General features: G+C 32.9%; 1 protein-coding gene across 1 annotated transcript; it reads left to right on the top strand.

Moving 5' to 3' along the window:
* The first annotated feature begins 540 nt into the window (after positions 1 to 540).
* Positions 541 to 17,369, top strand: cdi (center divider). The gene is made up of 7 exons (XM_066300057.1): positions 541 to 1,426; positions 7,981 to 8,102; positions 8,216 to 8,414; positions 8,555 to 8,701; positions 13,290 to 13,474; positions 13,698 to 13,888; positions 14,944 to 17,369. The coding sequence occupies exons 1-7, from the start codon at positions 1,169 to 1,171 to the stop codon at positions 15,831 to 15,833; spliced, it is 1,992 nt and encodes a 663-aa protein (XP_066156154.1). The 5' UTR covers positions 541 to 1,168; the 3' UTR covers positions 15,834 to 17,369.
* Positions 17,370 to 19,060: the final 1,691 nt, after the last annotated feature.

Below are 19,060 nucleotides of genomic sequence, written 5' to 3' on the forward strand. Positions count from 1 at the left end.
GGTGTACGTATTTATTGCATACGATTACAATTAGAGCAACCAGTACGTTCAGGTACGTGTGAACTCTTCTTTAGACGTGTTCCATGTCTGGAAAGAAGTTTTACGTTGGAGTTGCAAAATTCTATTGATACATCCTGAGTATACTTATCAAAATTTGACATTTTAAAAATGGGACGCCAAACTAACCATGGACTGAATATTCATATTAGGACCTTTCTGAGCTTGCGGTATCAGAGACATTTTTTCGTATAATAATTTCGAGAAAAGAAAAATAATTTACGTGAATAATAAGACGAAGAGAACCAAAGTTTTTTAAGTCAAGTAGTACGAGCGCAGCGTTTTAAAAATGTCTGCTGTGAAACTCATGCACATGAAATAAGTTCTAGGACGGATGGCGATGTTGTCACGTCAACTTAGGTGTCATGTGATTTTGAAGAAGCCCGAACCCTCTCATCAGGGTCATTGTGGGAGTGTCTTTTGCTGTTGACTTCTTAACATTCCCTTCTGTCCCACGTTAACCATTTGTTTCCATGCTATTTGGGTCCCATGGAATATGTTCAATACCATACCTGCGACTCATGTGAGCATAATAGACATTGACAATTGACACTGACATTAGAATAATTATTTACTAGTGAATAGTGAATAAAGTGGATTGGTGGTGGTGATTGGTGAAAGTTCCCCAAACTTTTATGTTCTTTTAAAAAATAATAATTTTAGATAAAGAATATTAGTTTTTGAAAAGTAGAGACATGTCGTGGTCAATGAATTTTACTAGCTACCCTTGTACGCAGATTTTGCAGATATCTTATCTGAAGCTTAAAATAACAGGAGATTGGAGTGAACTCTAATTTCAGACCAATTTCTCCAAGGGGATGACAGTCAAGATTTTCTATTCAGTGTAGTGAAGACAGTTTATTGCCTTTGGGAATTTCATAGGTGCTTTTTGTGAAGGTGTTCTAAAGTAAACTTTTATCACAGAACCAGTTTTCTGAGGACTTTTCATCAGAAATGCCAAATTATTGATGTCCAAGATTTTTTTAAAGTTATGGTAAATCTGAAGTAAATTTTAAAGTATGTACAACAAGAGGACTTACAGAACATCAATTACTCGTACAGAAGTATGTACGAAGTTGGTTAATGATACATAGTGCATTAATTTAGTGTGATGTACCCAATTAGAAAAAATGATTCCTCCACACAAATTTCTTGTATATATGACACCCCATGTGATCCCAAGGATAGTGACTATGAAAAGTTGTTTTGTCCCAATAATGAACTTTCTGAACCTCCTAAGGTTAGATGTGATAGATTGAAGACTGGCTCATCATGCCAAGCACTTAAACATGCAGTGGCGGCTCTCCACAGATTGGATGATTTTCATAAACACAAGATTGGATCTGGATTCTTTTCTGAAGTTTTCAAGGTACTTATATACATTATAAATTATACAACTAATCCTATCGTACACTCCTTACTTATTAGGAAGTTCATTAGATATTCCCTAATTTGATAGAGGTGAGGTTACATGTACATCATTAATATTGGAAATTATTACCTGTTTCTCCTGTGAAAGAATACCCTTGTTTTTACTCGTAAAATTTTCCTCCCAATCAATATACATATATATGTACTGTTCTGATTTGAACATTTTTAATAGTTCAGCAAATCATTATATGCTAATGGCCAATGCACCAGACCTATATGTTAGATGTATGACCCAAACCACCTGGGTGGTACCTATTTGTCCAATCTTTCTTATAGTTCAATTTTGAATATGATTACAGGGGTCTTTCTTTCAATATCTGTGCTAGGTTAAAAATTAGGTATTCAATATTAAAAAACATGAATTTTGTCATGATGAAATTTGTGCAAATCTCTGTGTAAAAAAATTCACAAAGTTGTCATAACACAAAAAAATGTACCATTTGGTTCCTGAAATCTTTAAATATAACTGCTGTATAAAAATTTATGATTATTTTAGAGAAATATACCTATAATACTGCTCAAAAGTACTTGGGCATTCTTATTTTCTTATATTGTTTATATAAAAAAATAGTGTAAATATCCCCTTTGCATACATTCAATTACTTCTATCCAATATAGTATTTTTGCACAAAAATATAGCAATTAATATTAGCCTAAGGATATTATTTTCTAGGAAATTGTAAATTTAAATTAAACGGTTATGCGACATCAAAAGAAACGCAAGTTTAACAATAATTTAAAATGATTTCGGAAGAAAAATTTGGATTTGTCTTTGTTATTCTTATTTCAGATAGTAATAATAAGGTTGCATTGTTGACGATTTGCATAATACATTGAAATTAAAGTTAATATGCTTCAATTTTCATTGTGACAAGGATGTGTGTGAAATAAAGTGCAAAAATTTAAAAATAATGTCTAAACGGAGAGGACTAGACATTAAAACGCATGTGTGTACTGTAACTTTCCACCAGAGTGGCAAAAGCAATTGACAAATTACCAGAGAAATGCGTTTAGTTGACTTCATAGTTCATAGACTATTGTAAAACAATGCTAAAAAAACTGGTAGTTTTCTAAGCAAACAACAGAGAGGGGATTAAGGGCGACTTCATCTGTAGATCATCGAGCAACTGCATTGATTACTATGAGAAATAGAAGTAAAACAGCTCCAGAAATTACTGCAGAAATAAATGTTAAGCTGTCAAAGCTAGTTAGCGTTTCTACAGTAAAAAGTAATCTAAAGGAGTATAGATGTCAAGGTTGAGAAACAATAAAGAAAGCTTTCTTACGCAATTGGGATAAACAAAAACGACTACAATAGGCCCAGGAATACCAACATTAATGATAGAAGACTGGAATAAAGTGCTATGAACAAATGAGTCGAAATTTAAATTGTTTAGTTCACGAAAACGTAGGTTTCTTTCATAGAACAGTAAGTGAATGTGCGAGACAGAATTCTGTCTACTATTAAAAATGAAGATCGTTCAGTAATGGTTTAAGGCTATTTTGTTGGCACAGTTGTGGGTGGCATTTTGAGAAAAAAAGGATACCATGACATTTTGGAAACTCATGAAATACCTTCTGAACTAATGCTTTTAGATCAGAATTTTGTGTTATAGCAAGACAATGATCCAAAACACACATACAAATTATGAAAAGAATATTTTCACAATTTAGAAATGGAACGTATTGTTAAATTAATCGTTTGTCCTCCTCAGAGCCCGGATTTAAATCCAATCGAATTATTGTGGGAGAAATTAGACATAAAGATCCGGCAGTTGGTCTTCACATCAGCCAATGACTTTCAATAATTTAGAAGCACCTTAGGACGAAATAATATCTGATATCTTGAAAAAACCCGTGGCATAGATGCGCCAGTTATGCGTTGCAATCATTCAGTCACGAGGACGACCTAGATGAAGCATCCATTGAAATATTTGCAGTATTTATCCATTTTTTAATATGTTTTAAACGAATTAACATTTGTACAATATTAATTAATCAAAAAATTATACCTTTTTCACAAATTTTGCCGTAAATTTTTATGAAACAATAGTTGAGCAAATTATTTTTGTGCGATTGTGTATATGAAAAAAGCATTAATGCTTAAGACTTTGACCCAGAATTATTTTTTAATGCATTTGTTTATAAATATTTTATGCCTGATCATACATAATTGTCTTATTTAGAAACCTTGCTAATATACATATATACCATCTACCCCATGCCCTCAACAGAAAATGAAAAAGCTTTCAAAACAAAAACATGTTATTTTTTCACTAATTATGTACACATTTACGTCATTATCTTGATCCAAAAGTTTAATGTTGGCATTTATTTAAATAGTGTGGCATAAACGACTCAAAACCCAGAGGCCTGATTTATAAACTTTGATTCTTGCTTTTCACATTGCTTCCACCTCCATATTAGTCCTGTTTTGAGTAATCAGCAATATGCTTTTTGAGATCTTCCTGAATGGCATTTGAGTGGCTTGGTACACACAAACTAAAGAACTAGAATGTGATGTGAGCCACCAAAGCTACCAATATTTAACAAACTGTGAAATAGAGGTCAAGCAGTAGTGGCAGTTTAACCCATTTGTTCACCTAACTTGTTTCAATTGAACGGCACCACGAGTTTGTGGCTGGCTACACAGGTAGCTTGAAAATCTTTAGCCATGTTGTGGACTGTAGCAATTTTTGCATAAGAGTTTAGTTTTTTTAGCAGTTTCTCACGAATTGATACATTAAAAACCAATTGTATCTTAATGTTGATAAATGTGTCATAGCCAATTTTCAACTTATCAGTAATTGAATCATTTTTCCATAGAGTGTTAAGGGTTGTGTCCTAAGTAGGTTTATGCCTCTGAATCTATTATCCTGAGGTTGGCGATCAGAAATTGTGAACATTCCCAGGATAAAGCCGTTAAAGGGTTATGCTGTGCATTTGGTAGGTCTAGTTTGAACCATAGATCTGTACTATAGTCCCTATTGATGATTGCCTCAGAAAAGCGGTTAAATCGGTCCAAATATTTTTCTCGGTGTTATAAGTGGAGTATGGATCAGTAAAATGGTGCTCTTTCTATGACTGCCCTAGGAAGATTCTTGAATCATTTATTAAAAGTAGTTATCAACATAGGTGAAACAGAATGCGTGTATTTAATCAGATAAGACCCTGTATCGTTTTGATCATTATAATTCTTTAAAAACTTCAAACGCGTTTTAGCAATTTTCGAAGTTTATAGAACATTTTTCTTTACTTCATGTAGCACTGAGAAGATAGTTGATATTAAACATCAACATACTTCAGTGTGGATAACCTGAAACCCCATTAGATTGTATTGGCATACAAAGTATCTTAATGAAAAGGAGCCAGTCTGGATTTTTTTATATAATCGTGTTTGGATAAATTTCTAGATCCACGTCGATGGATTTTTTTTGGGACATTTTTTGATTTACACTTGACACCCGAATGATCAACCTTGTAAGAGAGGGTACCCCTCCAATTTGAATTAGAAAGAAGGGTCATGTGACACATAGTTTTAAAGGTCTTGGAATTCTTTTTATAACAGGTTCTGGTACAAATAATTTTGAAGAGTTGTTTTTGCATAAATATACATTTTATTTGTCATCATTAAATTCACTTGCAAGAAAAAAAAATTAATTTTGTGTATAAACTCTTCACTTATCACTTTTTAATTTGATCATTTATTGATATTTATATGAGAATGTGTGAAATTAGTGAATTTCTATTATTCAAATTGCAAGTGTACAAGGGTTCCTGCAAAACTATTTAACCAGCATCGTCCTGATAAGTTTGTTCGTCACAAGTATGTATTGAAACTGTTGGCAAATTTAGGGAAACTAGTTTTGTTCGCGTCCGGATCCATCACTCACTATGGGTTATCAATAATGAAACTAGTTTAGTCGGTGTTTTGGGCCACATTTGTTTAATAAATAATATGCAATCCATTCGACGAATTTGGAATGGATTGCTGTTGTGAAATAATTCTTTATAAATATGCATTTCATCCTTACAAAATGAATCTTGTCCATAAAAAGGATTTTGGCAAACATGTAGAATTTTGTGAAATCATGTTAGACCGCCGACACAATAATCGACATCTACTCTACCCATTCGTTTCTCGGGTAAATCTTCATTATACTTGAATGGTCAGGTGAATAGGCAAAACTGTTAATGTCGAGCGAAGGTAGCTCTCATTTAATGAGAAGAGAACAGGCACAACATTTTGAAAAACTTAATGTTTGAGCAGGGATATCAGGCTACCACATCTTTGGTTTCAATATACTGCGAAATCGAATCTATCTAGAAATTATTGAAATAACAGAAAGAGCAGACAATTTACTCGAAAATGACTCTGTTTTTTGATAGAATGGAGTCCTTCCTCATTACGCAGTGCCAATTCGAAATTTTCTAAACGATTATTTACACGAGTGCTGGATTGCATGTACAGGACTTATCGAGAAAAATAAAATTTATTTATCGCCTTCATAAAAAAATTGGATTATAGGGGCACCCTAAGTCTAAAGGATAACAAACAAAACCAGCTGTTTGGGTGTACTTATAACAACGAATAATTTGGGAGTGTCGCCAATTATCGTAAGCAGTTTTACAAAATGTACGGGAATGTTTGAATCGCTTTTATACTTTTGTATAGAAGTAAATGGAGGTCAACTCCAGCATTTAATTTAAATAAATCTTTAAATTGTGATTTTTAAATGTAAATTTAACAATGACGAAATTAAAATTTTTACTAAAACGACTCGTTAAAATTACTTTCATCGTTGCTTGTTGTAAAGAGGATTCGAAGACCTTTAAAACTAGTTGTCACACGACTCTTTACCTATGCAAATTGGAAGGGGTGTAACGGCCCCTTGTAGAGGGTTACTTGTTCAGGCGTTAAGTCTACGTCAAAATATGTCCTAAAAAAAACAAACCCACGTATTTCGGGAAATTTCTCCAAACGTGACAATATAAGAAATATCCTAGATGGCTCCTATTCATTGTGACATCCTGTAGAGGTATATGTTATTATTTTTGCTTCATTCGAATGAAAAAAGACACTCAAATAGGTTTCAAGATGAAGCCCAGCGTTCCTAAATGTTATAATGAAAGCTGAAATTTTGGTTTTTACAGTCCCATTAGTGGAAATGTATGTATAATATTTAAAAATACATGGGCTGAAAGACCATATGGGTCGATGGCCCCTTTCCACTGGAAATAAAGATTTGTTATATATATATATATATATATATATATATATATATTTAAAAATAATCTCAATATAAACTAATCTACGCTACTAGTTTTACAACAAATGGTTTTTTAGACACAAATTTTTTGTTTCATTACAGGGTGTGTCTTAAAGGATGGTAAAAAAATTAAACAGGTGAATCATAAGCTTATTTTAAGATAAAAACTTCATATTAAGGCACGTCCAAAATTGTTCTATTTTGATTCACATTCTGTTGAAGTTTTATTTTTTTGTTCGATTTTTATTAATTTCTCTGTTATTTGCAAAGATAACAAACTTAAAACTAGTAGCAATGAGAATTTTAGCATTACAAACAAAGAATTATTGAAAATACTCCACAGGGCGTTACTTTTTTCATGGTCGCTGTCGACATTTTACATCAGAACTTTTTTTTACCGACATTTAAAAATTTTATTCATATATTTTTTTTGCCTCTTAAATTTTTTTTATCAGAGACAATAATGTAAGAGATATTTGCAAAAATATTTAACCATGTTCGTCCCGGTTGACCAAAGATATGAAAAAACGGCAATATAATAAAATATTGTAAATGCTTGTCAAACTATCAGAAATACACCTGAAATTTTTTTTTTCGTAGAGTTCGGCAGTCCATGAGGAGAAAGGTAGAATCCTATATTTTGGTAGAAAGTGGACATTTTCAGCAATTACTTTGATTATAATCCCAATTAGTAGTTTTAATTTTCGCAAATATCTTATAAACTAGCGTTCTTGATAAAAAAAAAACTCAAGAAGCAAAAAAGTTAATAAAAGACATAAAGGATTGAAAGAATTTAATGGTCAAAATCTAAAAACGTCGTGAGGCAAATTCTTATGTAAAATATCATGAGCAACCACAAAAAAAGTAACGCCTTGTACAATATTTTAAATAATTGCTATTTCAGTTTCTTCTTAATGCTAAAACGATTGTTACCACCAATTTTGAGTTAATTACCTTTACACATAACAGAGAAATTTATGAAAATGATAAAAATTAACTTCAAAACCCTACAAATCAAAACGAAACCAATTTAGGATATTCCTTTATTTGAAGTTTTTATTTTAAAATGAGCCTATGAGTCACTCATTTCATTTTTACCATCCATTAAGAAGCATCCTGTAGAGTAACATGTTTTAAAAATATCAGATAATTTTTAAAAAAGTCTATATTTTATAGTCATTTACTGCTAATAATTTTCACTTTCATCACATCTATATTTTAGGTCACCCATAAAGTAACAGATCAAGTCATGGTGTTGAAGATGAACCAACTCCGATCAAATCGACGTAATATGTTGAAAGAAGTGCAATTAATGAACAGACTCTCCCATCCAAATATTCTTAGGTGAGTTCCAAGGCGCATTAACTATTTGCATTATTTTATTTGTGCGATTTTTTCCGTTATATTTCATTATAGACTTATATATTTTATGTATAATATTACAAACCTGTCTTTAGGTTAATGGGCGTTTGCGTTCACGAGGGTCAATTACATGCCCTTACCGAGTTCTGTAATGGAGGTTCATTGGATCAACTGATTCAAAATAGGTCTATTCTTTTGCCGCAACCGTTAAGGCTGAGCATTGCTAGTGATATTGCCTGTGGAATGGAATATCTTCACTCCAATAATATATTTCATAGGGACTTAACCAGTAAGGTGAGTAGACGATTAGAATTGGATAGTACTAATTTCGAATAAAGTAAATAAAATTTTAACATTTCACTTGCTTAATTTAAAATATCGTTAGTGAATCATTGCTTAAATAAAATGATCGTTATTGAATTCTTTTACTTCAGAACGTTCTCATTAAACGGCTTGAGTCGGGTCATCGGCAAGCAGTTGTTGGCGATTTCGGTCTTTCTGCTTCAATACCTGATCCGTCGACTAAAAATAAGCTTTGTACAGTTGGATCGCCATATTGGATGTCCCCAGAATGCCTTAAAGTAAGTATGTTAACGTACAATAGAGGTATTCACAGACGGGGTGATTTTTTTTTTTTTTAAGACAAACCATAACCAAAATGATCGAACAGATAATTATTTATGCGGTATTTGGAAGTTTAGAATGCAACATTACATAAAATTGCAAAATTGATTAACTTTCTGGTTTACTGAGGTCTCTGTTTGGAACATAGAAGAGTGTGTGGAAAGCTTTTATCATAAGCTCTACGGGTTATAGAGGAGAAAATAATGCCAGTACTTAACATAAAGGTTCCTAGCGGCTTTCGTTATCAAGTTAAAAAGTATTTTTGTGGTAACTTTCAAAGGATTTTCATGATAAAACAAAGGTTTCACGATTTAAATAACTTGGTAGAATTTTTTTTATATGAAGCACTAGCATTACTTTGGCCTTCTCTATAACCTTTAGAATTTATGAGATACATATATGTTCATATATATTATAGTTTGATTTATTATTACCGAAAGGTTTGATGATATCTGCTTTAGAATTAATGAAACCGTGAATTTAAAGCATTACAAAGTAAATGCTCGAAGTGGTGCCTCCAAACTTCATTTCACTTATTTATCTGTATTTTAAAGAACTTCCCATCTACAAAGTGTCATTTAAAATATCGGTACGAGCGTTTGTAATTCGCAGAATGATATTCTCATGTATCGTTGGTATTCCTTTATAAACCTGATTTCTGAGATATCCTTCAAAAAGAAATCCGCGAAGTAACATTTGAAGATCTAAGCAAGCCAATTCACCGGACCAGATTTGCTGGTCCGTCAACCGTTAAAATTACCATTAAAACTTTCCATGCCAGCGCAGAATAGTGAGCTGGACAACGGCCATGTTGGAACCACATGTTCTGACGTACTTCTAAGTTTAAATTGTCGAGTTTTATAGGCATTGCATTTTCCAAAATATTCCGGTATATTTCACCATTCAAGTTGCCATCAATTATGTAGGGGCCGATAAGTTTACTGCTAATAATAATTGTATGCGATTCGTGACAGTCCAAGGACGCTGGTGCTAAACTTGTCGAAGTCAATGCGGATTTTCAACATTACAGTAATGAATTTTACGCCTATTAACTGATCGTAATGTGTAAATAATGACTACTTAGAGTATAATACACACCGAAGAAAATTGGGATTTCGTTCTACTTGTCCAGATCTCCGCTCACAAAAGTCTCAACAATTTTGAAAATCTACCTCATGAAGCTCTTGATGTAAAGAGGTATTATAAGGATGAAACTTGTGCATCTTAAACATTGTCCACACACTCACATAAGAAAGTCCTAATAATGTTGATATTTCTCTGGGAATCACGTAGGGATTAAAAGCAACAGCATCTAAGACGCAATTTGATAGTTTTGTCCACTCACAGTAGCTGGAAGAGTTACTTTTTTCTGATTTAGAGTGCCTTCATTAATAAATTTTTTAATCACACGAGAGAAAGAAGTCTAGGATTATGGCTTTCCATAAAAATGCTGTAGTGCAGAGATTGACAAAATTATATAAATGCCCCCACCTTCTACATACACCAAAACCATTTCAATATTCTACTCTGCGGCTGAATACTCCCTCGTGAAGGAGTATTAACAATGTAATGTTTAAAAGTAGTAGTTTTATTCGTTTACTTTATAGCTTATTTGTCACATTTTATTAGCATAGAATTTTTTTGTCTCATAAAAATATTTTAAAAGTGGAGCTTGCCGTTTAAGATTTGAATTGAATTTCGTTAATTACTGCGTTTTCTTATTTTTAGTCACATTATCCGAATCTTAAGAAAGGAAGTTGCAATTTGAAATTAAAAAGTGAACCTCCACCCCACTAATACGGGGGGTGGAGGGAAATCAATTTTAGCATTAGTGCATTTCCCCTCAGAGTAATTAAAGCTTGATACCAAACATTTTTTTATAGGATGCCAAGTGTTCGAGATATTTGTAGTTACTGTTCTTAAGAGTGTTGTATACATTTAAATTAGAAACGCCAACCCTACTTGCTATGGTTTCAATAGACCTATGACGTTTTTTTTTTGTTTTTGAACAGCCAGACAAACGTTCAATTTGTCTTCCTCATAAAAGTTTTCCCGATTGTGGTTGTGTAAATTCCTTTACACTAAATGTACAGAATTCACACATTCATATTTTTTAAATTTTGCCACAATGTTTCTGGTAGTGCTCACCGAAAGAGCGGGCCGATCAGGAAATTTTAAAGTAAATTTCCATTGGACACCCACCAAAGAATCATACCCAAAATACAAGATGCAAGTTTGAATGCGTTCTTCGAGAACAAATTCAGTGATAAATTTTAATGTAGCTTTGCCTCGACAAATGCCACGGCAGAAATGGTACTTTTAGAAAACAACAATTGAAAAACAAGTTTTTTGTGACATGATTCATCCTTGGATTAAGGCGTACTGCTTGCGAGTCTAAGATACTAACTAATCGTTGACAATGGAAGGGGAAACGGTACCCTGTCTTCCTCGCATTTATGAATGGTCTTATTGCGTTTTGCTTGCACTCATTAAAAAAATTCCATGTGCATAGCAGCGAAAAAGGTGCTGTATATTCAGTCTGTCCCAGATAAGGATCAACAGCATGAAAATGTCGGAAAGAGTAATAGATACAAAATGACTTAAATTGGAAAAAGTAACGTATTTTAAAGCTAATTAATAATTTATTTTTGTATTGGTTAAATTACTAATGGTTACGAATATATTCTGAAAAAAAAACGATTTAGCGGTTTTCGTTTTTGTACAAATAACTCTTATATGGTTACAGTTAAGGGTATTAAAACTTTACATTATCGAGCTACTTTTTTGACTACTTCTCAGCAGTGTTGTCGGTTATTTTGTTAAATCTTTGGTTTCGGAGATAAATTGTTAAACTTTTGATTTTCATATAGGCGCAATATTGAATATTTACATTTTTAAAATCGTCAGAAAGTTTCCTTTTCAGCTGTGTATTACATTTGGTATTCTTCTCAGAAGCTCTATGTGTCATAATCATTACAACATTTTTTGATAAGTTGGCTATTATTTTGACACATAGCAATGGCACAAAATACATAAATAAATGCTATAGAACTGTCAAATGTATTTTAAAGTTGTAAAACCTTAAAATTTTTTGACACGTGCTTAGTTATATTTTCTTACGCGTATTCCTGAAATCCGCATAAAGTAAGAAAAAAACATTTAATGAAATTATGTATTTAATAAGAGTAATTCCGCTAAATTTGGATCGAATAGAAATTTCAAATTATAATAAATACTCAAATAAATTACGATCATTATCAAAACATAAATATGCTCTTTTTACCGCTTCCATAGGATTTATATATTTATTGTGTACCGTTGCTATAAGCCAAAATCATAGCTCGTTTATCAAAAAATGTTTTAATGGTAACGATTCACAGAGTTTATGAGAAAAATGCCCAATTTAATACTTGGCTAAAATGGAAATTTTATGACGTTTTTAAAAATATAAATATTCGATATTGCACCTATACGAAAATCAAAAGTTTATCTCCGAAAATAAGGACTTAACAAAAAACTGGCAACGTTTCTGCAAAGTTTTCAAAAAAGTGCCTTAATAATATGAGGCTTTCATTCCTTTAACTATAACCATATAAGAGTTATTTGCAAAAGCCGAAAACCGCCAAATTCGTTTTTTTCTGGATATCTTCCTAACCATTCGTAATTTAGCCGGTATAGAAACAAATTATTTATTTGCCTTGCATTGTGCAGTTTTTTCCTAATTCAAGTGATTTTGTATATGCTACCATTTCCGAGGCCTCCATGCTACTCATCCTTATCTGGTACAGACTATGTAATACTGTGCGGCTCTAAATTCAACACATCCGCTAATTACTTTTTAACAAATTATTATTATTTTTTTAATTTAAAAGTGTCATTAAATAAGACAAAAAATGCTATATTTTGTCGTTTTTTTTATTTTTTAAATGTTGCTTACGTTACCGGTAACACAGAATAGCTGAGTTTTGAAAATTTTAAACATAAGTCAAGCGATACCTCACATTGAAGGTGTTTGGGAATATTCATACATTCAATTGTGTATTGTGATCTAAAATCTATCGCTTAATTATTGAGAAAAAAATATATAAATTTGATAATAATGCAATACAAACATTGTTAAATATGTAGTACGTAAACGATGGAAAAACTTATTTTTTGATAGGGAATTGGTTTATTTTCAATTTTTTGCTCACAAACAATCTTTGGTTATTTTTATTTCTCTTTTTATTCTTTGTTTTAACTATGTCCTCAACTATCAACCGTACAAAAAATATTTAACAAATCGTCGTATTTTGAGTTCCCCTACAGGTAGTTGCTCTGTGTTGGTTCCGTTATGAGTCACCTTGTAGAGATATACACATAAGGCTGCGCCACATTTATAGCTGGGCATATTTGCTACAGAATTTTTTATTCATATTATGTACATATATCGTTATATAAGCAAATATGGTGAGGTATGAATGTGGTACAGGCCTTATATGCAAATCTGATTTAGAACCGACCGTAACATATGAATGGTCAATTAAAAATTAATGATACTTTCAGGGCTTTTACTATGATGAGCGTAGCGATGTATTTAGTTACGGAATTGTCCTATGTGAATTGATTGCTCGAGTGGAAGCTGATCCTGACCAGCTGCCACGAACTGATAATTTCGGGCTAGATTACCTGGCTTTCACAGAGCTATGTGGTCCTAATGTAGTACCTGACTTTTTAAAACTTACTTTTAGGTAGGTGAGAAATATATTTGGCCTTTAAATAACTTAAGATTTGCTGTGTAACTTCTAACTGTATCGTGAGACACTAGGAAAGATCGTCGGTCTTGTCATGCAGTATTATAATGCAGACATAATATATGCACAGTGATAATATATAATTGTGTAATGAAAACATTGAATAAAACATTACGAGCTGTATGACATAGATGTTGTTAATGTATGTGTTTGATTTAAGGTGTTGTACGATAGAGCCAAAAAGTCGCCCGACTTTTACCGAGATTAAAAACACCCTTAGGGATATCGTTACCGATATGGAGAAGGTCAAGGACAGTAGGGAGTCCAGTATTTCAAGTTGTGCTGCAAAAAGTGAAGAACAGTTACCTGCGGCTATTGTCCAGCAGAGTTCCACCCCACAACACGGAAAAAGTACGTATTTAGTTTCTTCATTGTCAACATTTTTATGTTATTGGCTCTTATCCGTATTTGTATTTAAACTGATACAAACAGTACTAGAAGTAAATCTTTTTTGCTACCTGCCTTACGTAATGCCTGCTTTTGTAGTTCGCGCTTGGGGATCTCGGTAAATATAATATAGGTGATGTCCGTTCAATTAAGATGAAGCTGATCATTTGGGCTTCCTTTTAATATTTGGATTCAAATTTGGGTTAAGGCTAAGTAAAACAACATGTATTAGATTTTAATTTGTTACGCTTCATATTAAAATATACAAATTAATTTCCAAATGCGCGTGGGCATTTTTGGGTATTGATGTAGCTATTGTGATCATCTAAATTGCCAGAGTTTAGGAGTGAGTAAAACTCAACACTATTTTAGATAAAAACCGTCATATTTTCTACAGCCGGATTGGTTTTTGTTCCCATAATATTGGATAAGAAATCATTCGAATTCAAAATATCAACATTATAAGATTCGTTATAAGTTTTTTACGTAATTGGTGCATTATAAACTGCAAAAATAATCTTAGATTATTCAATAACAGAATTAATCAATATTATTAGTAAATTATTTCAAAAATATTAGATTGAATAAATAAATACACTCATACTAATTAACGGTGATCGTAATTTTGAAAAAATAAGTTGTTTTTACGTATTTGTTTTTATTTTTCGAAAAATGGCTTCTATCTAGGAGTTATAAATCTAAACTTCAAATCGTGATATGCATTTTAATATAAATTTTGAAGGGATGAAGAATGAGAGAAAAAAGTGATTTGCATCGGGGACAAAACACGGTCATGGGTATTGTACCGTAAGTCACTGATTGGGTATTTAAAAAACCATAGTTGTGATCGTGCCATTTCGTATTATAATAAGTAGGATCTTAGTACGTAAAAGGTTCCGTAACACTTTCAGTTTCGCAGCAATTTTTGTTTTTTGATGAACACGCGATATACTTTTATGTATTACCTACATGTGTTTAAAGTCGTAGTTTTCAGTATTTTTAGTGCACTTTTTTTTCAGTTCTTCATCGGCGATCTCTCTCAGAAGACGTCTCTGTAGCATCCCTGTCCTTGTTTTTGTCACCTAGTGACAAGGCCCGCCGTCATGCGATCACCATGTGCAAGCAAGATCCACACTACAAGCCTCGTACGTCCAACCCATTTGCTACACTTACTCAGTTCCATGGAGTAAAGAAGTTACTTGGGAACTTCTCGTCTTGTTGTGAATTGCCGGCACCATTCATCGAGTCTTCCTCTTCCGAAACGCCCAAATCCTTACCTGGATCCCCTACAACTAATAGAAAATGTTGCAAAAGTAAATCTTCCCTGTTCGTCCATCCGTTGTATAAAGGAGGTTCGAGTAGTAACCTCTCGGAAATAATGGGCCAAAATGAAGCTCCTAGTCCAGCAAACCTTCGAAGAAGAGGCTCATGCGAATCAGGTTTCTACTCGAGTATAGGCGAATGCTTGTCTCCTAGTAGTTTATGGGGAGACAGTGGAACCGCAGTAAGCTCCTTACGATCACTTGACGAATTAGAACCCGCAGAACTTCAAGCTCTATGCAAAAGGGCTTCGTCAATATACACGGATAGCAGTGAGGATATTTCCAGCTTAGCAGGTTCAGACTGTTTGACAGATGTGCAACCTAATATATCAACAATCGTAGACTACTTCGAAAAGAAAGAAGCCTCATTGAGACATTCAGGAGGAGGAAGAGGTGGCCTACAATTAAACTCTAGGATAGCAACGTTGCGGCGTTCACTCGAAAGACATAATAATTCCTCTGGTGTATCCAGTTCGGGTGTACATTTAACACATTTAACTCCTCAGAGACCGAAGTGCTCGAGGTTAGTTATTTGCGAAGGTGCTGTTAGGTCAAAGTTGCCTCTTTTTGATAAAAAAATAGTTTGACCAAGTGATTCTAGTCAATCATGTTATGCTCCATCATTTCAAGTAAGCACATTTAATTCCATATTTATGCTCTTTATTTGTTTTCTTTAACTAAAATATTATAACTATTACCCGACATTTTTGGCATTATAGTATATATATTTGGGAAGCATGTTTTTATTCAGAAGCATAACAAAATGTTTATTATTTAGACGTAAAAGTGTATTATGTATCCGGTAAGATAAGTAACATTCTTGGCCCACAATGAAGTGGAAGGGCTCAGTCAACGGGATCATGTATAGGAATAGGTTGATAGTAAGATTATGCTGCAAATTGAAAATACCTACTGTTTTTTTCTGCAATTAAAAAAAAAATTACATATACTAAATATTGACAGTATGAGAACAGCCATACGAGAATATATCGGGCCATGACAGAAAGTGGGCACAATATTTTTTTACCATTTTCTAAAAAAATTTGAATTTTGAATTATAAATTTTTTTAAATATGTCACTTCCAACCTGACGGGAAGTAGCCTAAATTTTGATTCTTAAATGGGACTCCCCCGTACTTTTTAACATTTTTATATTCAGCAGATAATTTTATCTGCAATAGAGTCATTTTGGAATTTTTTTTTAGATTTCAAGGGAGTATATATTTTTTTAAATTTAAATGTAAAGAATTACGAAACAGTTATTTTCTTAAAATGTTTTTATTTTAGGGTTTAAGTACGGGAGAAATACTAAATCTGAATATATGTTCTCTTGTTTATCAATAGTTACTTCCAACCAAAAATTTGAAATCTCATTAAAAAAAACTTAACTGCATGTACAGTGTAACATAATATTCAAAATTATCCAAAAGAATTCGCAATGTTGTTTTCTATATGTGACTTAAAGTTAAAATTTTTATATGAAAGAGCAAATAACTGACAGGGTGACCCACTTTTCTTGTCGCCCAATATTTATTTTTCCTGCTTACTCTTAGCGTCCATAGTAACCATAAAAAACCTACAACCTCCTGGGACAATGATTTGTAATGTCGAAACTCTGAGGTTATAATATTTGAGAAAATATAAGTTCAGTTGTACAGGGTGTCCTACAACATTTAGAATTACTATTTACATAACAAGGGGTGATGTTAGCTAACGCTGTTATGATTTTTTCAACCCAAATGTACAGATTTTTCGGTATCATCACCTTACATTACACATATATAGTGTGCGGACTCGAATGCCATTTATTGCTTTATGTGTGGGTGCGAAGCATTTTTTCCTCTAAAAAATTGCTAGTTTTGATTTGACATTTAAAAGTGCTTAAAAAGCGCTACGCGCATATCGCTCATATTTTGTGAAACCAAACGTTATAGTATACTTATGTACCTAACTTTATTTTTTCTCTATGATTAAATTTATTCACTCGGAAATTTCAGTTTTGATTTGTAATTTAAAAGTTTAAAAAGTATCACATGCGGGGAGCCCATAGTTTGTAGACCGAAGTTATGGTATATTTACAGATTTATCCAAAACGTAAATATAACAGATTGTTGAAAAGGTAATTTCAAGTACATTTTAATTAAAAAGTAAGCCTTGCTATTTAAAAAGAGAAGTTAATAGTAATTTGGCCAATCATAAAATGAAATTTTACATTAGCAAAAGTTAAGTTTCATTATTGTATCAAATTTGAAATATCCACTTGCAATAATGATTGATATCGGACTATGTACATTCGATTTGCATAAGCTGGAATGGCTACCACCTTTAAAGCTAATGTCGTTGGTTAAAATTAAAACTCGACAAAATGGTGAGTACATTCCACGACCGCGACTCATGCATATGCCACGTCCTAAAATTTATAAATCACTCAATCTTTGTCTATTACCATGATTCATGATTATTTTATTGTTTGAGTTCATTTTTATTTGCCAAAAAAAACCAGGAGCCCTCATTTTTAGCAGCTGCATTTAAACATGCAGACGATGGAAATTCAATTGTTTTTAATTCGAAATTCAAGAAAGACGTCGGGATTGGGATGGCAAATAGTCTTTTGGGTTCCTTTTTTTTACAAAAAAAAACATGCGTACGTGCCGGATCTGGTGATCTAATGACCGGCCTATGAAGGTATGGTTCGTTTGATAACACCTACCCATCAAAATCCATCCCCTTCATCGTTGTTCTTATTAGCAACTGCCCTTGGGCATTACTTTTGGTTAACGGGGGGGATTCCATTTGGGCTCACATTTTTTTCTTTTATTTAGTTCAGTTTCAGCAATCTATTTTAAATTACTTTATAATTTTTGGTCTATTTTTAATATTATATATTTCGCTTCCTTTCTCTCCCTCCCCCCCCCCCCCCCCCCCCAATATTCCAACATTTCTATTATGCATTCTTTTACATTTTAACAACAATTGCAACACGTGGCCAATACTAATGGTTGTTTTACACTTCAGAGATAATTTATTCCTGACTTTCTGGAACTTTCGCCAGTGAAGGTTACATGTTCTGGATCGCCATCTAACGCACAATACTAGCACTCTTTGGAGTTTAGCTTTTCGATCTTGTGTGGGTGAGCTTCTAAAGATTCGTGGCCCGTTTTTGTCACATGTTTTAGTATTTTTGAGGATATCTCCATGAATAACAAAAATCCTCCGTATTGAGTCCCCTATTCAAGAATATTCACAAACACTTTTCCTTATTTTCATTTAGAAATTCTACATCATGTATTTTTAGATTTATATCTTTGATAGATCTCCTCTTTCCTTGTAATAACATCTCTTTCATTTTACTTATCGCCACCTTCACACCCATAGTTTCTAATTTCTGTTGCTACGAGATTTGCCCTTTTTTGCTTTCTAATTACCAAGATTTCGTTGTAGAAGATGTTTCAAAGGGTAAGTTCCAGTATAGATCCCTGGAAGACCCTGTATAACACGTCAGCTTTTTTCCTTGATTTGATGACTTTTTTTATTGATAATGAATTTTCCTGTTTCGTCGACATTAAGACGTTCACAAGGTAAAGGCTGACTCGCTTATGTTTAAGGGCAGCAACTACTATGTCCTATGTTGTGAAATTATATGTTTCTTTGAGATCGATTAAAATCATTAAGCGATTTTCTCTATTTTTGAAGGCATTCACTCTGATAATATTAATCTGCTCCTTTACTTCCTGTATGACACTTGCAGTGGGTTGGCTCGCTCTGAATTCGAACTAGCGTTTGGTGATTTCGTTGCTGTAGTCTAATTTTTTCT

This window comes from Euwallacea fornicatus, chromosome 35, assembly GCF_040115645.1.
Source record: "Euwallacea fornicatus isolate EFF26 chromosome 35, ASM4011564v1, whole genome shotgun sequence".
NCBI lineage: Eukaryota > Metazoa > Arthropoda > Insecta > Coleoptera > Curculionidae > Euwallacea > Euwallacea fornicatus.

Excerpts from the sequence above, each read along its gene's own strand:
- cdi (XM_066300057.1), top strand. The coding sequence starts at position 1,169 with ATGTACCCAATTAGAAAAAATGATTCCTCCACACAAATTTCTTGTATA. Across the intron at positions 8,415-8,554 it reads ATAGGGACTTAACCAGTAAG|AACGTTCTCATTAAACGGCT; the intron begins GTGAGTAGACGA and ends CTTTTACTTCAG. Across the intron at positions 13,889-14,943 it reads CACCCCACAACACGGAAAAA|TTCTTCATCGGCGATCTCTC; the intron begins GTACGTATTTAG and ends CTTTTTTTTCAG.